This window comes from Streptopelia decaocto, assembly GCF_964273445.1.
Source record: "Streptopelia decaocto genome assembly, chromosome: 3".
NCBI classification, from domain to species: domain Eukaryota; kingdom Metazoa; phylum Chordata; class Aves; order Columbiformes; family Columbidae; genus Streptopelia; species Streptopelia decaocto.
Window position 1 is genome coordinate 41475991 of NC_138656.1, and position 24943 is coordinate 41500933.

At 35.3% G+C, this 24943-nt stretch overlaps 1 protein-coding gene across 1 annotated transcript in view; it reads right to left on the reverse strand.

Annotated features, from left to right (window-relative positions):
• Positions 1-24943, reverse strand: part of RYR2 (ryanodine receptor 2) — a gene marked incomplete at its 5' end in the record, with an annotated part of 392755 nt that overhangs the window by 106442 nt on the left and 261370 nt on the right. The window contains 15 exons of the mRNA XM_082048672.1: positions 315-393; positions 2701-2864; positions 3674-3814; positions 6366-6456; positions 7764-7984; positions 9001-9170; positions 10438-10558; positions 11875-11980; positions 12448-12634; positions 13312-13447; positions 15905-16008; positions 17200-17332; positions 17900-18014; positions 20217-20490; positions 23127-23270. Of these exons, the coding sequence (XP_081904798.1) occupies positions 315-393; positions 2701-2864; positions 3674-3814; positions 6366-6456; positions 7764-7984; positions 9001-9170; positions 10438-10558; positions 11875-11980; positions 12448-12634; positions 13312-13447; positions 15905-16008; positions 17200-17332; positions 17900-18014; positions 20217-20490; positions 23127-23270 (2186 nt within the window). The remainder of the gene's footprint in view (positions 1-314; positions 394-2700; positions 2865-3673; positions 3815-6365; positions 6457-7763; positions 7985-9000; positions 9171-10437; positions 10559-11874; positions 11981-12447; positions 12635-13311; positions 13448-15904; positions 16009-17199; positions 17333-17899; positions 18015-20216; positions 20491-23126; positions 23271-24943) is intronic.

Sequence of the window (24943 nt, forward strand, 5' to 3'; positions counted from 1 at the left end):
GAATAAAAACCCTAAAGAGGTTTTTTTGGTTAAAAATTGAAATTTGAAGCCAATAAAACTCTTAAATAATTAGCAAGTATATTTACTCAAAGGTCAACAATAAAAATAATTACATTTTGAAACACTATTTTGAAATACTCATGTGTACTCATAGAACTTTCCCCCCAATGCATTTCAAGAAAATACAGGTTTATATCTTACCTATGTGCCAACCTGTAGCATTATGAAAAATAACCATATCCAGAGTAAATTCTTTTAAAGAAAAGGAATAAAATAAAATTCTGATTTTGCTTTAACAGGAATATAGATTTTACCTTTTCCATTGACCATTTGTCATGAGAGTGTTCTGCATACTTGTTAATGAAATATTCTAGCTTTTCAGGGATTGTAATGCTGAAAGTAAAGAAAAAATAGCCATTACATCACATGCTAAAATGTGAATGCTTTTGTTTTAAAGAAAAATTTCAAATAATTAGCAGTGCATACATCCATTCAGAGCATCGTACTGTGTTTTGTTTCCTCACATACAGTTTTCTCCGAGCCCCAGTTAAATCAAGACAAAAAAATCTATGTTATTTAATGAACACTGAATGAACCGCAGCTTGTTGTAGAAGTCTACTTCTTCATCACACACGTGCAGGGAAAAATCAATAATGATAGTGAGTACTCATGCTTTTTGTCACATACTTCTATTACTAAGATATACTTTTTTAAGATTAAAGATATAACTATGACCCATAGCTTCAGAAATAGGGTGCTAATTTACTGTACATGTCCATTATAAACTAAGTGGCCTAACAGTCCCTTTTGAAACACATCATCTATTTTATATATTCCTATAAATTTTATTCTATGCTTGAAGCACTATAACTTATGACAACTGAAAAAGTTATATGCTTGAGGCTCTATTTTCCGAAAGCCCAGTGAAAATTAAAAATATTAAAATTCTTATTACACATTGAAAAAAAAAAAAAAAAAAAAAACAAATAAATACACTAGCCTTCAACAGGTGTACAAGACTGCAGAAGTTAAGGTTTCTTAAGCAGTAAAGGAAAATCAGCTATCCTTAATTGTAAAACAAGCACAAGAGACAAAATCCTCTTCCAAAAATAATGTATCAAATATCAGTATTTTACTGCATCTGCATTCCTACAAATGAAAGGCAATAATTGCTTCTTGACGACTTATGGAATAGCAAAATCTTTCCTCCTAAGACAAAGAATTTTGACAGTAAAAGCGTTACAGTGCCATCTACTGCAAAGTAGAAGAGTCTGGTTTTTCATCTTCAGTCATAAGGTGAGAAAAAGCAGAAATGCAAAACAAAATTATGTCAGAGTAACAGTTTTCCTGAGCCTAACCCCACACAAAGGTAAAAAATATTCATCCAGCATGGTCACCATTTTTTTTATTGTTTGGAAGTATGTATTTCAAGGGGAACTCTAGTAATGGTATAACTGAACAATTTCAGGAATGTAATAAATTGACAATTACAATAAGGTCGTATTATCTAAAGCTTCATATAAACAGGTGTAGGACTATTAAGCACTGCTATGCAGGACTTGCATGTTAAAAAAATATAGGATAGGCTGGAAGTGACACTGATAAAAGTAGTGCATTTTTTGACTTGAATCATCGCAGAGCTATTGACTCTTACAGCAATGAGATGACTGATGATTTAGGTAATGTTAAGTAACATTTTCTGAGTTTTTCAAATGTATTCTGGCTATCTACAATTTTCCTCTGAAAAGACAACAGATAAAGTTGCCTTTGATTAGATAATATCCTTACTAAATTTTGTTAAATTTTCATATATCTTAAATACCTCTTAGACAAATGAGTTTTAATGGCCAGTTATGTGATTTCTATATTCCAGTCTAGATTATGGCTTTTGCTACAAAATTTCAATGTGCATATATGTTTAAGCATGCTATAAAAAAGGTATCAATCTACTGACAGCACTCTGTGTTCTGAATGTTAATACAGACAGAAACTCAAGAAGGCAATTGAAGCAACTGTATACAAGTGGCATTTTTCACAATATAGTGGATAACCACACTGCTGTAAGACTACTCTAGACAAAGGAGAATGGGGCTCTGGTTGTAGGCAAAAATCAGGGCACAAAAATCCTATTCAGATGTATGTTTTGTCTGCCTAAGGTACTTAAAAATTATGGGCAGAGTCTGACTGCCTAGAGAGAATGAGGATATTTCTGCTCAATTCCTCATTATTCATAGCAAAAAGAGATTACATGAATGCATGATTAGCATCATTTTCTGTATGTACTGTCATTCACATACACTGGAATTAGTGTCTTGGCACATGCTAATAATGACTGGGATGATATAGACTAGTCTACTTTTTCTGCTCCTAAAAACATGCTGTTTCTTTGCAGAAGACATACAAAGGTACCCAGACAGTTCTGTCTTTAGGCTGAAAATGCATTCAAAATGTTCTAGGTTGACCAAGAAACTAGTTACATAACTGGATATTTATTGCTTTATATGGTTTAAAATAAATACATTAAAAAATAAATAAATAAAAAATAGAAAGCTAAGGACTCCATTTTATCTTGAAGCTACGCGTACAGAAGATAATAAAAGCTGTAATTTCACATCATAGAAAAACAGACTCCAACCCTCTTTTACACATTTGTAATTAAAAACAAACAAACAAACTAGTTGCAACAAAGTAATTCCTTACTTTGATGTATCAACAGGTTGAGGATTAAAGTTCCCATCTGAATCCATTGAAGACTGTTTTTCCATCATATTGACATAATTTGATTCCATATAGTCTGGAGGTAAGGCCCCTGCTACCGCACTCAAACAAGGCAAAGCCAATTTAAACAGTTCTTGTTCATACTTCTGTGGAACACACAGGGGACAGGAAGTGAGTAATGTCCAGAAGCGATCAATATCACTGCTGAAACTGATATAGCTACCTGTGAAACCAGGCAGCCACAGAATGGCTTTCTTACTCAGCGTGAAACTGAACTTTTGTTTTGAAAATAAAGGTAATGGGCTGCCCAAACCACGTTATACACTACAGATAAAGCTAGTATCAAGTCTTGCTCTTGCTGAAGTAAATGGGAAAAGTATTGACTTCACTGGGAGCAACACCAGGTATTTTTCAGATGTCTGGGAAGAGAACATAGCACAGCAATAAGCATAGCATTTATAAATACCTAGCTTTGAAATGAAACTCATGAAACTTTAAGCAGGTTGATTAGAAAAACCTCACAGAATTAACAATAAATATGTATCAAGGTGTATTATTACACTCTTGTCTAACATAGGATTGACTAAAGGGTAATGAAACTACAACTACTAAGCAAAGGACTATGCTCTTGATTTAAGGAAGGATAGTGTGTGAAGTACAAAAAAGCAGCTTTCAGTCACCTGCAGATGCTTGAATTTGCTTTTAGGGCACTGACGTGTAGATGACCTGTACAGATACACCTCAAGATTACTTCATTAGATATATCTTTTTCTAATAAGGAGACAAAACGGTATACCTACATTAAAGCAAAAGCTAAAAGAGGAAGATTTAAATGCACTAAAGCCTATATCTTTTCCTTTTAAATGTGTAACACAGTGTTGGTAAATGCTAGGTAAAAGTGACAGAATAAAGAAAAGGCTTTTACAGTAGTAGATGGATATTAAAAAGGAATTACCTTTTGAGACAAAGCATCAAAAATACCCCAGAACAACTTTCTGGATAAATGAAGTTCTTCTTCTGAGGCAGCACCGAAGTTACCCCATCCACCTGGCAAACAATAATACTTCCAGCATCTTTCATAATGATTTGTCAGCAACTAAAACAGAACATATTTTGAAAGCAAAATATAACTGTTGATGTTCTTCCATTCTGGCATTTGACCATTACACAGACACTGCCAGAGAAATTTCTAGATTTATCAGGAAGCCAGGTTGTGTATCTCTTTAAACCATTGGTGGATACACACACAAGAAGAGCAGTTCTTCCTTTTAACATTAGTGGCATATGCAAAAGCATCTGACAGAGGATAATTTTCCACAATACCGTAAGAACTTTGACAGTTCAGCTGAAGACAAGAATTCGCCTCCATCTGTGTGGTGCTGTTCCAAACACTGCTGCTTGGTGGGTAAGACAGTAGAACCATGATTTCACCTAGTTCCCAGCTATTATTTACATGTCTGAGACCTATTAAACAATAACTCCCAGCATGACTCATCTCTTCTGTAAGCTGTAAAACCTGCTATCAGTCTACTCTCCTGCCCTCTATTACAATAAGCAGAGAAGCTTTATCCTTTCTCCCTGTCTTTTATTAAATACATATTTTGGGGATACTTCTCAAGTGGTTACAAGATTCCAGATTATCAGGGACTCAAATGGTGCAAGAACCTGCTACTGGCTATTTGCCAAACTGAAACATCACTAATTTTGCATTCAATGTGTCCTCTACCTCCCTGAGTCAGACAAGAGGAAATATTAGTTGTACATCTGTCAGTAAACACAACCCTAAACAACAAATTTCTGGCAATAGCAAAGTATGAATACCTAGTCCTACCCAGGGACAGATTTTACTAAGGCACAGAATGATCTTTCCAAAAAATTTAGCTGGAATTTTAAGTCACAGTTTTTAACAGTTCCCCAGACAAAAAGAGAGTTGTTTCAACATCACTTGTGAGGCATATTGGCAAAATATTACAAGTCACAGTCAGTAAAGAGCTGACAGGAGTCCCTTTTTATTAGTCAGAACAAATGCCAAGATAGAAAAATGCAGATATTCATAACATAAAAGTCCTGATATGTAGAAGCGAGGATTTTGATAACCAAAAATATAAGCTCAATACTTTGCAGTTCTGTTATAACTTTTCATGGATCAGAAAAAAAAAAAATCCATATAATGCATTTATATGTCTACAGATTTAAATAATCTATTATTATCTATTTACTATTTAAATTGTCATATGATTACAGAAAAAAGGCAGAGAAGAACTTACATGCATATATAATGTAAAAAGACAGAAGTTTCATCACTCATGTAGAACTACAGTGGTCTACGAAACATGGACTCTAAGAGTCAAAGATGCATTTGTTTTTTTCCAAAATAAATTCTATGACATTCTATTACAATTTTAACACCATATTTCTCTTCATATCTATGTTCTCCTGAAGCCAAAAGGATTTAATTATTATTTCCTTCCTGTTCAGGTCAGCAATATGGGCAAGTCACTGCCAGTTATGACTCTCAGGATCAAAAAACCTGCTGTCCTAGATGAACAGATCTCAGGGAGCTGGGGTTGTCCTTTCGCCTAAAGAAAACCTGAAGAACCACAGCCACTCAGGGAGTTTCTAGTTATTAGTTGCTTTTTGCAGCACATAAAATGCATTAGAAAGGTCCCCTTCAGGACAGTATACTAAATTATCAACTGCTTTTCTCACACATAGGGATTAAAGGATGGCTGCTGTGGCATTTTTAGTTTGATTGAGCACTTCTTGGGGGACACAGCCAAATTATGAAGTCCTTGGCATGGTAAAGACTGCAAAGTAGGTCCTGGCTTTAAGAATTAAGATTCAAATTCCTCATATGAGTTTGGGGACCACAATCTGGCTAGTAGAAGCCTGCATAATTCTGAGGAGTATTTTGGCAAAAAAAATCAGATGTAAAATGCAATTAATCCTAATATGTGGCTTTTAAAGCATAAACAAATATTAAGGAAGAAAAGACTAAATGTCTCATTCAAAGTTATGGTGGGAAACTGTTCAAAAAGACTGCTGAAAAACAGAAGTAGGTAAGGTAGGAAATCATACATTTCTTAGAACTGCTGAAAAAATCTGAGGAATCTTTAAGGAATGTGTCACCTCAGAGAGGAAAAAAACACATTCTGCCTGTGCACTAGGAAGATGTCTAGAATCCTTTGGGGACTGAAAACACAATGGAAGGTTATTAAAAAACATGTATTGCTTAGATTTCAAACCAGAGAAAGAGAGTCCATTTTCCAAGAGAAGGCAAAAGCAACACAGAGTAAGGGTATATAAAGACTATCAATTGTTATCTTCCTTTGTGCACTGGATTCTGCTCTTCACTCCCAAAGATTTTTCTATTCTGTTTCCATATGGGCTTAAATAAAAATGAAGATAATTAAAGGAGAAGCAAACACTAGACACAGACTTTGTTATTTTATATGGATGGATGTAAATTAAGACTGAATTCCTGCCAAAGCAGCAATTTAGCTTTAACAATTATGGTCTTAGATTATTGTAGGGTGAAGATAAGGTAAGAAAGAAGACAGAAGATATTCTCCATACAATTATGTGCTGTTGCACTTTGTTACAACTGTAACAAAGGAACGTTGTTGAATATTAAAATATACTTTTACCTTGAGAGGCATCTTTGCATGTTCATTTAATAGAGGAACGTCAAATACTAATCTTCTCAGCAAATGCTGCATCATGGAAGGCCGCAACTGCCTAAAAGGAGACAAACCATTTCAAAAGGGTGTGCCAGCACAGTTTCATGTAAATAATTAATAAATATATTAAAGTAACCTGTCAGTTCTGTGCCAGTAAGTAATAAGGTAATAGCTAAAGTAATAGGATTTTGCTAGTGGTACTAAGAAAAAAATGTGTCCAAAAGAAAACAAACAAGTGCATACCAAGGAAAACCTTCTGAACAAGCTGCAAATCAAATGCTTTAAAGAAGCAGAGTAAATACCTGATCTATAGGCAAAGAAAACCAGGAAAAAAAACAGAATTTTTATATTACAGATAATGATCATGATGCTCCCGAGGAAAGGCCATAACATTAATTTCTTGTAATGTATCTCAATGGCTTTAAAAAATATCCTAGAAACTAATAAAGAAATAAGAGCACTAACTCTTTAGATATACTAAATGAGAAACTTAGCAGTGGGCACCAACTGGAAGGACAGAAGGAATAGGTATAGCATGTATGTTAGAATGGCATAAACATTAAATCTTTCCAGATAAATAGCAAACACTGGTCCATTTTATTGGTTCTTATCAAGGTAATATATATATATACACACACAAAATTATCAGTGTGATATATTTTATAAAGAAATGCTATACAGTACATTTTTACAGCACTGTAATATAAAAGCTCGTCATTTCTGAACACATTTCCACATTAAGCAAAAGAAATGTGAAATATTAAAAAAACCCTCTGCTGATTTGAAAGCCTAAATGTTGCTAACTTTAATTGGAAATTAATTCATAAGTACCTAGTCAACTTCTGATAATTGAGCCAGTAGGCTTCTAAAAAAATTGGATAATAATCAACTGGTTTTGAGACCTCATACCCAGACAAAATTTGTCCCATAGGTGTCAATAATGAGGTATAACAATACTAGTCATTGATTAGGATTTCAAATGTAACACAACATAAATACACCTCTCCATAGAACAGTATAATCTACTGATCATCAGCCGTACTGCCAATCAGTACAGCTAAAAGTATTTAAATGGCACTTCAGTGTATGCACAGCTACACATTTCCAGAGCTTTGTCTTTTTTGCAGTATGTCCTTTAGTTAATCAGCAGGGTCTTAATTTTTTAAAAAATCAGTAATAGCAAAATAATTGAGGAATGCATATAAGTGATTAATGAAGTTGCAAACTGAATGTAAGGTATTTGAAAATATCAGAAGAAAAATCTTAATTACACTACTGGTGGCATAGTTCTGCATTTCTGCATTATAAATATCATCGGTCACTTTATCCATTAGCATTCCTGTATAGCCAGGTGTGTTTACTTACCCACAGATAGACAGCAAACACTCCTCAATAGAATCTCGCTGAGCTTTGGTAAGAGAGCATCCCTTTGAGAGTCTGTACACAGTATGTAACAAGGAATCGATGAGGGAAGCGTGGTGCTCTGTGCCAGCAAAAAGAGGAGCGCATCGGGTCAACAGAGGCAAGACTGCTGTGCAAAGGTATCGATTCAGAGCCAAAGCCATATCCGTAGCACTTAAAGCAGCCTATGAATTAAATGGGACAGAAATTAGATTTGTATCATCAATGTTGTTACAAATGAAAAGACCTTGTTTGTTTTTCTTTTGTAGTGGTTATAAAGACGGACATTTCCAAAACACAAAAATTAGGATTTTACACCTAGTGAAAGCTGGATGCCTAACTTCTTTTCCTGCTTCTAAAGTCTCACAGATGGCTTTTGTTTTGTTCTATTTTTAATGAGTGAAAAGATAAACACTAAAGGTAGTCATTCAAAACCAAAACAATTTTACAGACTATGTTGAAGAATGTAATAGTTGCCTAACAGAACACTCTAAAATCAGGTAATACCAGCTAGGTATGCATTTACAAACCTCAGTATGTGTCTGTGTTGTGATCAAGCCCAAGTTGAAAGTGAGGAAAAACTCCTCACCTGCTCTTTCTTAAATAACAACAATTATTTTCAGAAAAATGTTGACATAAAAGGTCAAATATGGAAATAAAATTTCATGTCTCAGCCCTCGTATAAGCTCTCTACATCTGATCTTTCTGGACCAAGCCAGCTAAGAAATATTAGGTGGAAATAAGACTCACAGAAAAAAAGGTAGGAATTTTGAGGAGCAGCTACAACAAAAATTATTGATTTCCTAGATAACAATGCAGATGTCCCTAACAAATGCATGAAGATGAACACTTTCAGTACACTTCTGGAATGACGCTCTCAGTCACATGCTTCATTGGCAGATCATCTGATTTTTATTCCAATAGTACAAGCTCAGAAAGTCTTCTGGGAAAAGGCATTGTGTCTCTTATGGATATGGGTATCAATGCAGGCTCTTTATAAAGTGAGTGTCATTCTGGAGAACATTCTTCATGGTTCTACAAGTATTCTCGAAGCTCAGCAGCAACAGGCAGCTCATCCAGCAATTGAGAAATACAGAAGACAACGTGAAGAAATAAAATATGTGTTTTTATAATGGATGAAAAATGCTGCAGTGTTCAGTAGCATAATGGAACCAAAATAACAACAGACGTAAATCCTTACCGTATCTAAAGAAGCAGCAGCACGAAGATCTGGCAGAAAGCCAACTTCAAGAAGGTGTAGAAGAAAATCCTGGTCCTCAATTCCATAGACCCTGTCAAGGAACAAAACCATGGCTGCCTTGTGATCTGGGCAAAACCCCGCAGACATGTCAGGTTCCACCACAGTACCATCTAAAAGGAAGAAATAAGAGTTCAATGACAAGGATCGTCCTTCACCAGCAAACTAGGCAGTCATGCTACTACTTCTCAGAGATTTTGAGTCTCTTAATATCTAGGACATCTTCCCCATGGTTTTGTTACACAAGGGCAACATATCTGCAGTTAACTGAAAAAGAATGCATAAGGCAAATTCTACTCAGCTAGACCTCAAAGTCCATACATGCTTTTCCATTCATGTTTTCTGTATTAAGGGATCCTTAACAGTTGGTATTTGAATATGATAAGTACCCAAAACATACTAATTTATCTACAGAACTACCTAGTTCTTAGAAGAAGCAAACAGAAAGTAAGTATACAACAATTCTACATCAAACACTCTGGGAATGCAGCACTGGTGAGCATATATGTAGTGTATGACAATTAATTAAGATCATGCTAAAAGTCCTCTGTATCTGAAAACTTTTGAAATATCTGGACTAATTGAAATATTTTTAAATTTTGATACTTTCATTTTCAAAACCAAATAAACAATCCTGTATCTATGAGCTGTCCTCTATGCTACTGAGATATCACCTATAGGTCTATATCCATTTGGATATAAAGAAATAATGGTGTAATAGAATGTTTGAGCTTTTTTATCTCTTCTACTATAACATATTGAGCATTCTTGTACTGTAAGTCCCTAGATAATCGATGTTGAGATTATAATGTCTCTCCAGATACCTAAAAGAGCAGATGTAATTCCTTTCCCTTTTATATTGATGCTCACATAGCTCCCATTATTGCAATCAATTCTATGTAGGCAGAAAACAAAGAAATGCATTTGCATATATGTGTGTCACACCTATAACGTCACCATAGTTGCTGAAGAACAACTCTGGTGTCTTAGTAAAATCTGCTAGAAACAATTGATAGGGTTAGAACAGCAAAAGCTAAGAATTATGATATCAAGAAAAAAGACAGTAATTGAAAAAAAAAAAATAGAAAGTAGGCATTTTCAAATTTAAAAGTTGTAATAGATTTTCATGATTCAATTTAAATGAATGGGATATCCATCAGTTATTTGAGTGTACACAGAATTAGTGCCTATATCATGCAGAAAAAAATTTGAAACGTTTGAAATGCACATGATTTCTCTTCTCATCCATATAACAAATAGTTTAATTTCTATAACATTTTTCCATACTGAAAGAAGTATGAGTATCAATATGTCATTGAATTACAAAACATAGCAATAGGATGGGAGAAAAAAAAAAAAAAAGTTGAATAAACATCTTACCTTTAGCTATGGTTGGCATGTGGAAAGGAATACTAATTACTCCCACCAAATCTTCCAGCGGAATCAAAGACCGAAGAATTGATCTGATTCTAATGGCTTCCCCTTTACCAGCATGGATTAGCTAAGGAAAAGATGAATAAAAAAAATTAACAAGGTCATCTTTTTATATTCTATATGTGTCCATGGTCTAGAAATTTCCTGAACCACAGATACATAAGAATGACTGCTCTGAAATTAGCACTAGAATTAATAATGTAATTTCATGAAATCTGTATTTATTTGCTATATTTTGGATGCAAATGCCAAAAGTCCACAAATCTCGTTGTTTAGTTATTAAATAAGACCTAGGCTCATTTTCAGAATGGAATGTCAGGTAAAAGAGGTGAATAAAGCATTAAAATGTAGCGGGGGGGGGGCAGGGGGGGAGCGGGGGGGAGCAGGGGGAAGCAAAAGCAGATTTTCAGATTAAAAAAGCCAGTTTTTCTGTCCTTGCCAAATAACAACGCTTTCAGTTTGCTTTGGTTTTATTTTAAAAAAAGGCAGCAAGACAGGGAGAACAGGGAGAAAACAAGTTTGTTTTGTTTGGTTTAGGTTTTTTTAATTCAAACAAAACTTATACACTGACCTTCTTATATGGATATCTCTCACCTTTCTCAAGTTATCAATCTCTGTACAAATCCAACAGTGGTCCATACTACTCTATATGAATCAGGGCACGTTTCAGGGTAAATTGAGAAACTATGCATAACTGAGTAGAAGAAAAGGTATTTTGAATCATAAACAACAAATATTTTCAAAAAGTTTCAAGCTCTTAGGAACTAAGTGGTAAGGGCTTGGTTTTTATACCGTGTCTAATTCTTTGTATCTGATGCCTGAAATAGTGCCATCTTACCTTTGAGAAGCTATATCAGTGTGAATAAAAATTATGAGACATCAATGTTTATGTCCAGGGACAATGCTTATTCCTACATTTTCAAAGAATGCCCTATAATATGTACTCTTTTATATGCAATTTAAACAGTCTGTTTAAATAAGTATACAAAGAGAGTTAACACCGCAGTTTAAAAAAAAAAAAAAAAATTAAAAAAAAGATCACTTTACACCATTAAAATAAATAGGAAAATTTGAGGAGTTCCATTGTCACAATGGACAATCAAACAATATTCATGAAAACATTGTTGAAAACGAACCACAGGGAACATTAATTAAAAGAGCAAAGCGATAATTCATTTAAAAAGAACAGCTTCTGAATAGCTTATAGAAATTCGTTGCAAATTAGCAGATGAACACACTATGTACATAAGATACTAAGTAGCCATACCTCTGCTTTAATACTTGAAAAAGTGTTACTACAAACAAGACAAACAGCAAACCCTCTAACAATCAGTAAAACAACTATGCCTTTACTTTCCAATGCATGAAGACATAAAAACTTACATGCATTTCAGGGGCACAGCGTCCTAAGAGATCAATCAAGGCAGCATAAAAGGTCATGATTGCATTTCCCATGTGAATAGTGTCATCTTCTTGTTCTTCCATTTCACTGTAATTAGTTAAAACAATTAAAAGATGAAAAAAATACAAGTTTTTACAGCAACAATAAGCAGACACAATCTGCTCATTGGTGTAACAGCTTACACATAGTGGCTTCCTGTTAGCTGGTGGACTTTTAGCAGACTAACACAGAATGGAATTTGTCCCTAAAGATTGTAGTGACATCTGCATTGTTGCCATTTAACTGTCTCATTTTGCATCAGGTGATTGCTTCTTAAATGACTGACAAAGAACAAACAGAATTCTAAAAAGGATTTAATATTTAGGGAGAGTTACTGAAAATAACAGGGCAGAGGAAGCACTATTTAGCAGAAGACAAATCTCTACCCTTCATAGAATCCAAGGAAGAATCCAGTTGATAATTCACATGTTAAAACAAACAAATCATTTCATGACTGAGGTTATAAAACAAATGAACAAAAACAATGGCAATGTAAGCAATTCCACTGCACCTACAGGGTTTTACTAGATCCATTACTTGGAGAACGTCCATCTCTTGTTGGATCTTCGGATATTTGTATTGCTTCCTCCATGGCAGCAAGTAACCCATTGCCTCCTTCTCCTCTTAGAGCAGGACCAAAACATTCAGGTCGACGGATAAGCAGCCTGACTACAACATTAGCATTCTCCTCTACACTCTCTCCTATCACATAAAACAAGTATCAGGATTTAAGATAGTATCAAAAACAATTGTGAAATATAATCAGAAAAAGGTACAGAAAAGTGCAGAATGTATGCATCAGTAGATACTTTTAACTAAAGAAGTTTAAGTATCACTACAAAGTTATATAAACACACAAACATACTCCTCTATTACTGTAATAAAAGCTATGAAATTAAACATGATTTAATTCAAAATTAAATAGAGCCAAAGAAGTAACTATGTAATAAAGGATTACTACTGATTTGTAGTAAAAACTCACAGTCAATTGAGCTAGTTAATAAGGGGGTCGATATAACTGCTAAACGCTAAAATTGGACTATCTATTAATAAATCTTAATCCAAAAATGGGGGGTTGGCTCTATGTCTAGAATGAGTTTTATCATAAAAAGATTTAGTACTCTCTGCTCTACTTCCATGGAGATGTGGGCATTTCGAAGACTAAAGATGGATCTAAAAAATGGGGTCTGGGCTTGCAGAGCCCTGTATGACCTGTGAAATGGGCATCTAAGTTACTGTGTGTCTTGCGCGACTCTACTCTTTCTGCAAATTGTCCTTCAGATTTACAGTAAGTTATCAAGATGGTTTGTATTATATTTTAAATGACAAAATTATTTCAATATTGAGGAAATTATAAAATGTATAGGCTTCTATGCTACCATTGCAAAAAACTGCAAAGCGAAGAAAATCCAAATATCGCTCTCCTTCAACTGGATTCCATCCAATGTCTGGGTAGCCTTTACAAATCAACAAAGGACAACTCTGCAATCCACATCCAGCCAAGTAGCGAACAACCTAAATGCAAGGTTAGATGAAAAAGATATCAATTGTGAAAAAGAAGTGCAGTTTCAAAGGGAAGCATCCTCATATGTTCCCTCGGATATGGCGTCCAGATTCTATTTTTCTCAACAAAACCATATAATATTTTGGGTAAATCAGAAAAACAGCCTCTTTCTTAGTTCACTTTCCCAGACTTTTCCTACTTTTGCCATGCACTGCAAGACCTTACGTATCTCAATTACATTTTTCCTTTCTCTAAATCATTTCTTTGCTATCTAGATGTCATTTCTCTTGCAACCCTGAGTATTAGAAATTAGTCAGTTTTGTAACATTCCCCAACTACACATCATCAATATTTGAAAACACATCTTCTAATATAACTCACAGGTCTAATATTTTATTTTAACCTTTCCTTTTCACTTGCCTTTATTCTTCCTTTTTTTAAGAACAAAGCAGTAACACCTGGTAATTTAGATCTATACTTCAGCAGTAGTTTTCAGTTGGCCCTCTCCTTTAGGAATTGTAAGAATTGCAAGCATTTCCTTTAACCAGTTCAGACAGCTTCTTTTTGCTGACCATTTTTAAAAATGATAAGTCTGAAAATGTCCTTTTAAACACACATGGTTCATCTTCCTGCTCTAAGAAAAGATCATCTACAATTATATAACTCCTGACAGATGCTTTCCTGCTTTCCAGAATGGGAAATCTTCAAAAACAAATTAGACGATGTATTCCACTGACTTTCTTTCCATTAGAAAGTGTTTTTTTAATGTCCATCTTGAATGTCTTTCCATTATTTAAGCTGTTTTTCTCATCCACTACTGACATTGTAATCATGATTCTATTCCTTCTTGCAGCAGCAATTTGCATATTATACACAATTTAAAAAACTGCTGAGAGCATGTGACAACTTAGTCTAATTAATCCCAATTCTTTCAATCGTTTTTGAAAGAGGTTTAAATGTTAGGAAAACATACAGATGGATATAGATACTTCTATGAAAATTTGTCATAACATTGTAACAAGTTGTCACGAGGCTTCTACTAACCCCTATTGTATTACCTCACAACTGCATGTCACCATCAAGACAGAATAACAATGAAAGATTTCAGCAACAAAGTTTTGTTGGATATCGACTCCACTATTCCCAAAGGAAGAACTGCCTTTGGGACAATTCCTTTAAGTTACACCTGTGCTTGTAACAACCATGAACTCAAATCAACTATCCACTCCAAAAACAAACAAACAAACAAACAATAACAAACAAACCACCAACCAATCAGGTCCTGATAGTCTTCCTCTGGAAGATACCTAAAACTGCCATAATTAATACAAGCTTGGATTTTGACTACTCCACAGAATCACAGAATGTTAGGGATTGGAAAGGAACTCGAGAGATCCTCTAGTGCAATCCCCCTGCCAGAGCAGGAACACCCAGATGAGGTTACACAGGAGTGTGTCCAGGCGGGTTTTGAATGTCTCCAGAGTAGGAGACTCCACAACCCCCCTGGGCAGCCTGTTCCAGTGTTCTGTTACCCTCACTGTGAAGAAGTTTCTTCTCAAATTTAAATGGAACCTCCTGTGTTCCAGTTTATACCCATTGCCCCTTGTCTTATCATTAGTTGTCACAGAGAAGAGCCTGGCTCCATCCTCGTGACACTCACCCTTTATATATTTGTAAACATTAATGAGGTCACCCCTCACTCTCCTCTTCTCCAAGCTAAAGAGACCCAGCTCCCTCAGCCTTTCCTCATAAGGGAGATGCTTCACTCCCTTAATCATCTTTGTTGCCCTGCGCTGGACTTTCCAGCAGTTCCCTGTCCTTCTTGAACTGAGGGGCCCAGAACTGGACACAATATTCCAGGTGCGGTCTCACTCAAGGCAGAGCAGAGGGGAAGGAGAACCACTCTCGACCTACTAACCACCCCCTTTCTAATACACCCCAGGATGCCACTGGCCTTCCTGGCCACAAGGGCACAGTGCTGGCTCATGGTCATCCTGCTGCCCACCAGGATCCCCATGTCCCTTTCCCCTATGCTGCTCTCTAATAGGTCATTCCCCAACTTATACTGGAACCTGGGGTTGTTCCTACCCAGATGCAAGACTCTACACTTGCCCTTGTTACATTTAATTACATTTTTCCCCGCCCAACTCTCCAGCCTGTCCAGGTCACGCTGGATGGCGGCACAGCATTCTGGCGTGTCAGCTACTCCTCCCAACTTCATGTCATCAGCAAACTTGCTGATAGTACGCTCTATTCCCTCATCCAAATCATTGATGAATATATTGAATAATATAGGCCCCACTACTGACCCTTGAGGCACTCCACCAGATACAGGCCTCCAACTAGACTCCGCCCCACTGACCACAACTCTCTGGCTTCTTCCCTTCAGCCAGTTCCCAGGAACTCCAGGAAACAGAATCCTCCCCTGTCTGCAGGGGAAAAAAATGCTTGATAAAGAAGCTACTCACCTTCTCCAAATCAGGCTCCCTTAAAGCCAGTGCAAGTTCGTTGTTATCCATCACAGAGGCTGCTGCAACATCTAAAGGAGTTGATCCTCGCATAGAAGGAGAGGCTGTAAAAATAGCATTTATTTTCAACACAGACTTCATAAAACCCAACAAATTAATGGGAAACATATTATCAAAGAATTGTTAATAAAATACATTTTATCACTAGTTAGCGCGTTATTATAAGCATATCATTTATACCACTCAGTTTTTAATATATCATCATGCACTCATATGAAATTTGATGTTGATGTAAAATCAAAATACAATGTAGATGTTCGAGCTAGAAACAACTCTTCTTACACGTTTCTATTCTCATCACATACTTTGTTTTAAGAACTCATTCTTTCTAATTTTCCCAACACAACTTCATTTTGAGGAAAACGTAGTGGGGATTTTATATCTAAAACCCGGACATTTTGTCAAATATATTGAAATAGAAAATATCTAGAAGCTTTAAATTATGAGATTATATGTTACCTATTTCTTTTTAAAATGGCAGTTATTACAGCATTAGAAAAGCTAAGGTTTGCACATTAATGCTCCAAACACATCTGATTTGGGCATTTTGTCTCCAAAATGATTTTTAGTTTATGCTTCTGTATTTTACTTATACATTAATAAGGAATTTGCGATATTTTTTTAAAAATACTATGATAATTCTAGATAATTATATATTCTTGATTACAACTACTAAATTAAATAAAGGAAAAAATATATCTCTATAACACTTCAGCCTAGGAAAGAAAGGCTAAATTTTAAGAAAATTTCAAGTTTGATTTCTCGGCATCCATCCATACATACCCAAGCAAATGAGATCTGTATTTCTCCCACTGCCCAAGCTACGTACTGAACAGTCTATAGAAGAAAGCACAGGGGAGCAAGCTTGAGCAGTAAGAACTAAGCCCTAATGAAATGCTGCCAACACTTATCTATGACTCTCTTCATCAAAGTCAGAATTTTATTTTGTTCCGCAAAACCTGCAACTACCTACACCTATACTGTCTGAGTGTCCAAGCACATACAAAAAAGCAAGTACTAAACGACCTAGACTTAATGCTACTGTCAGAGATTTGTTTGGAGTTAGCAAGACAGTTAATGAGATATTTTTCCACTGCGTAAAGGAGAAACTTCAACACAAACAGAGGGCAAAACAGAGGGATGCAGAAAAACACATACACATATATCAAACAGTAGAAAGTTTCAAGATTTTTCTTTTGTTTTAAAATCTCAAAAGCCACATGCTTATTACTTACCAAGGCCAACACTGCTGTTTTCCAATAAGTAGCTAAGATGATCAAACATAGCTTTTTGATTCTGCCTGCTGATGCGGCAAAAATAACAGAGAAATCGACAGCAGTTTGCCACCATCTTTGGGAAAGTGATTTCCTAAGAAGCAAGTAAAACCAGACTGAAGCTCAAACTCTAAGACTCTTGCAAAAGATCAGTAACAGCCTTTTAACATACTAATATTTATTTATTCATTTTATTGTATTCATTGCATCTCAGTAAGTTAACTGTTTAGGTTTCACCCTGGAATAAACAGGACCTTCTCTACAAGTAAACAGCTCCTTAAGACCCCAAAGATCAGGGTATAAGCTTGAAAAACAAGAGCTGGCTTCACCCATAAATTCAAAAATGTGAATGCTCAGATTCACAGACCAATACTGCATCAATTTTTAATTAGTTTCTAAAATGATGTCTCCTTAAAATCATGGTAAGCATATAAAGTGGCATTTGCAGATTTTTCTTTAAAGCATCTGAAATTACAATGTTAACTATTTCTTCTTCCAGAATAGAAGGACAGATTCTTCTAAAAACTTAGTCAACTATTGTGCTACTGGAAATTAGTAGGATGTTATGGTTTCAGCACCTCCAGTGACTGCTCAGCACCTTACAGTATAAAGCTTTGAACAGCCATACTCTAAACTGTCTTCTAACAATGAACTGCTTTACCTTGGATTCTCCTCCACCAAGAACATTTACCATCACTTCCATGACAGTTTCATGCATGCCTAAAGCTCTCATGAGATTTGGATGTTGGTAAAATACTTTATTATTCATGATGTCTCTACAGGAAAACAAAATAAAAAATTGGATTAAAATGTTATGGACCAATAGTTTATCCACTATATTATTTCCAAAGCTGACTACTGTGTAATTCTTCACCACCTGAGGTGAAAAATTAACTCAGGGAAAACTTTCAGGCTGAGTCTCAATCTCTCCTGATAGTTTACTTTCCTATGCACATTGTGGAAGAACCTGACCTTTGTTTTCTCATATTATTGTTCTTGCCCTAATCACCACTCAATCACAGCAGAGCAGGTTGTTGTTCTGTTTTCATTAGAAATTCCATTCCAGATCTAAAAATATTTTCAGACAAGAGCATGATCAAACCTGCTATGTTAGCTAAATTTTAAATTCAACTAATCAATATTTTTTTACAAAGCATTCTCTTCATTTTTTCCAAAAGCCATCCATACCAGATCTCCTTAGTGCACTAATGCTTCATGCTCTGGAAAAAGACCTCAATGGCATCAATCTGCCAAGTCATTCTAAACTCTAGTCTATAGCAGCTTTCTTTTACAGAAGTACAGTACAGAAAGTCAAAACATCACCTCAGTGGCTGGCCAGCAATATTACAGTGCTCTGGAAAGTACATCTGCCTTCAGTGTTCTGTTTAACTGTGGACTACATTATGCAATGTCACACTTAAGAAAAAAATCTAAACAGCATTTCTGAGGAACTGAACTTTTAAGTACAAATGAGTGACACTTCCATTTCTTAGCTGGAAGAAAGGAATACTTTCCACTCACAGGAAAAACAAAACCGAAACAAAAACCAACCACACACTTAGCTAGGCTATAAAAGGTAAAAATGGCACAGCTGGGTAACCTACAAAGACAGACTATGATAGAGGCTACCAAGAAGGGTGACAGCAACAGGAAGTGCAACCACCAGCTTAATAGAAAGTAAACTTTCTTCCTTACAAAAGACTTCCACATATCGCCAAAAACATTGTTAAAATTAAATCAGATTCACAAAGTCTAAGCTTTTAATTAATATCAGAAAATGCTGAGGAAAAACATGTAAAAGAACAAAAAAAAAGCAGAATATTAAATGAAAAGCCCTCTGAGATTGTTTTTTTCCCTGGTAAAACAACATCACGATCTAGTAATCACTCATTTTAGACTTTGTTAGCTGAAGTGAAATGTATCAACTCAAATTTGAAGTACAAAGATAGACTTAGAAACACCAGTATTTAGGGTCTCTTGACAAGTGACAGACTGACTTCCCCCTTTGCCAAAGCCTTAGCATGAGTACATGGAACATTGCAACTACCAGAGAACACTGATGGGACCTGCTGGCAAGCTAAGTAGGCGGCATTGCTCATAATGACACTAAAAAATTATGTATAGACATTATTTGGATATTTGAGGTTTTCAGTAAGCTCAGGAAAAAAAAAAAAAAAAAAGGAAAAGGTATTTTTGCACAAAAAGGTTTCTCTTCTTTCTCTTCTCCTTGCATTCCTGGCGTTCTTTATATAATGTCATCTTTGATTGTCACTGCTCTTGCTGATTAGGGATTTCTAACAGATCACAGCTGATCTCTAATCTCACCAGACGTCTCTCAACTGGTGACTCTCTGAAAAAAGTGAGAGGAAAAAAAAACCAAACTCCTTGCCTGCAGATATTATCATGTTTTCTTTACTGTTTTCTCCAATTGTACTCTTTATTAGGCTATATTTCACTATTATTAATCATATAATTAGCCAAAATAAGAGTGGGTGAACAACTTCATAGTTCATAAAGCACTAACTACATTCAGTGCAATAAAAAGATGGCATAGGTACAGACACGTGTAGACACAACTCTATTAGCTGACTGCTGGGTGGAATCGTATGTGTCAGCAGCTACCAGTCACTGCATTAATATAAAACTGACAATGTTCTTGATAGGATTCTTCACAGCCATACTATTTAAAACACGGTAACAAGATATATTTTGGCATATCACAAAACATTACATACACGTTTTCAACTTTTCTCAGAAGAAGTCTTACAGACGTCATTTGCTTCTCTCCAAAAATGATGCATATAATGCTGTAAAGGCTCTATATTACAACTGAAGATACTTCACGACTGATAGCAGTGTCTGCATTTACACCCATATAGAGCATTCACATTCAAACTTCATGTATAACCTTGGCCATAACTATCCAGCAAATAACAACAAATATCTGTAAATAAAGCTGTTGCACTCCTGTTATTTACCCTAATCCACGAATCATAAGTTTCTCTTCCTCCTTTCCCATTCTGACACTCAGTAAGGAACGGATTTGGCCAAGGGATGCCAGAAGATTGATTGTATCTTCCACAGACACACTATTTATGGTGTAGGTCTTTGGTAGGGCTCGAACGAGGCCACCAATACCATCATATTGGCGATGCAGCAATACAAACATGGCCCTCACTAATTCCGGGTCTTCTATTACTGATTCCTGGGCCCAGCGTACCATTGTGTCTGAAATCAATTGCTGAAGAGTAGCTGTGAAGAAAATACAAAAATCACAAAATTACCACTAGTTGTTCATCTCTCTGCTGGTAGTCCCACAGAACTCATGAGGCAACATGAATTGAAATGAACTAAACTCTCAAGAAGCACCTTTTTCTGGATATTTCTTTAGCAGACTATCAAAGGAAAAGAAAATCACACAAGAGAAGCAGAAGCCAAAAGCCTTATATTTAAAATTAAAATACAGAAAATAAATCCGGTAACATAAAAACTCATGAAGACATACAAGATGCTCACAAAGTCACTAGATTTAGTTCTACTGTTTTTTTTTTTTTTTTCCCCCAAGATTTTTCCAGGAATTCAGATCTGAGGGTTTTTCTTACATATTATGAAGTAAGACTCAAAAAATATATTGGTAGCACATGTAAATGCTGAATTACTAATTTACATGTCTAAGCTGTGTATCCACTCAAAATTTTGCAATGTACAAACCAGAATAATTTAACTTAGTCCTTTGCCAAAATCAAATGCCTTTCAAAAGAAACAGAAATGAAGATACATCGATCAAATAAATAGTAAATCATAATTCACATATTTTGAAATCAGCCTCCAATGAAGCAAGAAACCCCTATCTGGTATTTTTACTGACCATCTTTATTACTTGGGAGATATATATAGATATAGATATAGATATATATACACATATATATATTTATACTTGAGAAAGTCATATGTTAAAATAGGTAAGCTATAAAATGTCAGTTAAGATCTGAGACTACTGTTTAGAAAAATTACTCATGAACTAACAGTCAAGACAAAGTATTTAACAACTGAATAATGCTCTTTTTCCCATCTCAGGGAACTTCCATTCAGCTTTGCAAGACTTTGTCAGATCAATTTAGGATCCTCTTGAGATATCCTGGGAGTTATACACTAGAGAATTTCATCTTTAGTACTTACCTAACTACTAAATTTATTTCTATGTCAAGTGGATAACAGTGATAATTTGACAATGGAAATTCAATAATTCCTCCTGAAGTTCAATAAACTGCCTAATAACAATCCTGATGCTGAAGAAGGTGGCTGATGCAGACTAAACATCAAAAACACTTTCAAATTAGAAACCTATGTGTTGAGATAGTTAGAAAAAAAAAAAAAAAAAGATGCTTCATGAAAGATATTGAAGAGACAGGGGTTTACAGAAAAGGATTTGTGCTAAGATGTGCTAAAACATCTGTGTTTGGGCTCATATTTCAGAAGGACTGAAATAATCATGAGAGGGGACACAACAGTAAATACAGTAAATTTCCTTTGGGTTTTTGTTGTGAAGAATGACAGAGTAGGCTGCGATCTGGCTCTTGGTTTCATAACTACAGTACTGCACCCCATCTACCCATGGGTTTGGCTGTTATCTTGTTTGCAATGAAGAACCCAAGCAGCCTAGCCACCACAATACTGAGTTGTGAGGATGCTTATTTGCTCTGGTTGTACAGAATTAGCTTAATATAATACTGTCTTTCTACTAACACAAGAGGAAGATAATTGTATTTTGTAGAGCTTTAAGCTTACCACAAAAAATAAAATAAAATAAAATAAAATAAAATAAAATAAAATAAAATAAAATAAAATAAAATAAAATAAAATAAAATAAAATAAAATAAAATAAAATAAAATAAAATAAAATAAAATAAAATAAAATAAAATAAAATAGGAAATCTGCAAAGCTAGAAGGCACACTTTTAGGAGGACAAAAGTATTTCTACTTAAGGAACACTGAGCTAACACTAATAACTGACAGCTAAGAAGCCATCTCATTATAAGTACCCTGGGGATATTTGCTCATCCCATAACTTCAGGCACTTAGATTAAGCAACCAAGTAAAACGCCAGTCTCTCTAGGAATTCTGTATAGTCAATGATAAGAATCAAGTCTTTACCAAAATCAGACCACCTAAACTGTGTGCCCAGAAATTCATTCCTGCTAGGAGGGTAGCAGTGTAAAAATCAGAACATTTGAAAGTATCACACACTGTAATAAAGGAAAAGAAAAAAAAAAAAATCCGCATTAACTAGTAAAAAAAAAAAAAAAGACATTCCATAATCAGCTGGCATCAAGTGCAGAACTTGGATGCCACTGGCAATGATTCTTATCAAGATGGAATGGTAGAAAGTGTTAGAAAAATGAAAGAGCAACAAACACAGTCAGCAAATCTTGAATTTTAGGTTGAGTGGGGAGGCTTCTCTTAAGCACAGCTTTGCAAATTACAGTTTAATTGCACAGTCTTTAATTTGGTAATATTCATGCAAATACTGATTTTAAGCTGCTGTATTTGATTTATGAGCAAGTTCTCATAATCAGGACCTTGCTACAAATATTAAGTCTGCACTAATTCTACAAAAAGCAAGATACCTTCTGTAAAAATTATGACTTGCAAAAGAATCAAGGACAAAAAAGGCTAGGAGAAGAAATTTTCCACTAATGAAACAAATCTGCCTATCATAAAAATTCCATCTGAGCTTGTTTTGAGCCAGAGGTACAAATTTTAGGGTGCACAGATGCTCCACTAAAAATCCACCCAGTTTAGGTGGAAAACAGGCAAAGAAATTCGCTCTCCTTCTTCTTTTGCCATTTGGAATTAGGATACAATAAACTGATTAAATTTTTCTTACAGGATGTCTTATCATCATCATCAACCGGCTTTTCAGTTTGCTTCTTCTTCAGATATGTAACTTTTTCCATAAGGTGTAGGAGGCGACCTCTAATGGTTAAATCACTGTTTCCATCCAAGGTTCCATCTTCATCTAGTTCAATTCCTGAAATAAAAAATATACACTAAATAGTAGAAGAATAAAACTAAACAAGTTACAGACATGTTTTGTATCTTGTATGGACAAACATAAACTGAACTATGTTATTCTCCTGTTTTAGGACTACAAAAGAGTTTGATAGGTGATATGTTTATCCACCAGTTTGGAACATGTATAGATAAGGAATATGTGCACAACAGAAAACTGTAGATAAAGATCATGTAATCTTATTAATTTGTTGTATTAATTGTGTTATTATACATAAAATATATAGTAAATATATTTCTGTGGTCAACTCCCTCAGTATTAATGTTTCCATGCTAATGCTAATGTCTGTGTTTTGGACATATGTAGCTAAGAAGTGTACGTATAGTCCCTACTGGCACAGTATGGTTCAACCGATACTAGTAAAGACTAAGATTTTTAGGTAAAACATACCATAAAAGTGAAAAAACTAAAGTGACAACGAATATATTTTCTAATGACCAGTCAGAAGAAAGTAGCCACCTCCACAATATACTGGCGGTTTCATGATATTTCTATAAAAAGCTATAAAAATGTAAAAAAATGCATGCGAGGCTTTACAGAATCACAGAATGTTGGAATGAGCCTTTAGAGATCACTTAGTTCAGCCTCTCTGCTCAAAGCACGTTCAACTAGAGCAGGTTGCTCAGGACCACTTCCAGTCAGGTTTTGAATATCTCTTAAGATGGAGACTCCACAACCTCTCTGGGCAACCTGTTCTTGAGATTCATCAACCCTACAATAAAAATGAATAAATAAATAAAAAGTAGAAATTCCTGTATCTCAATTTGTGCCCATTGTCTCTTGTGCTGTCACTAGGCACCACTGAGGAAAGTGCGGCTCAGCCTTCTTTACTCCCCCTGCCCTACAGGTATATATATATATGCATTGATATAATCTCCCCATGAGTTTTCTCTTCAAGTTAAATAATCCCAGCCCTCTTAGCCTCTTCTCATACAGAAGATTCTCCAGTAATCTTTGATGGCCCTTCCTTGGACTCACTCCAGGGTGTTCATGTCTCTCCTGTACTGGGGAGCCCAGCTGGTGGCTTTCTTTGCCACAGGGGCCCATTGCTGCTCATGGTCACCTTGCTGTCCACCAGGATCCCCAGGTCATTTTCTGCAAAGCTATTTTCCAGCTACTTTACACAGTTTGGTCCCTAGCCTGTCCTTGCTGGATGAGGTTATTCCTCTCTAGACGCAGGGCTTTGCACTCCCCATTGCTGAACTTCATAGGATTTCTGTCAGCTCCTTTCTCTCATGTTTTAAACTTTATTCATTCATACGTTGTAAAGGAATTAAAAATCTTGACACTAAAACAAGCTCAAAATAAAAAAGTCATTCAAGTATTTTTTCTGGATTTTTAGTTTCCAGTATAAGTTTTAAAGTTAAGGGTTTTGTGAGGAGTTCTTCATCAGTCTTGAATTTTGCAGTATGTTTCTTCATAACATCAGATTACTCTTCTCAATTTATTTCATTTGGTTTTAATTTTCTGATTTTTTGCATTAAGTAAAGTTCCATTTTCATTAAAAGTCATTTGGTTATATTTTGTCCTAAGAGAGTAATGGACACTAAAGTAACAAGGGTCAGCAGTAACTTCATATTTTACACTAACTCATGCTGCAAAATAGTTTGATGGCAGTCTCTTCAACCAAA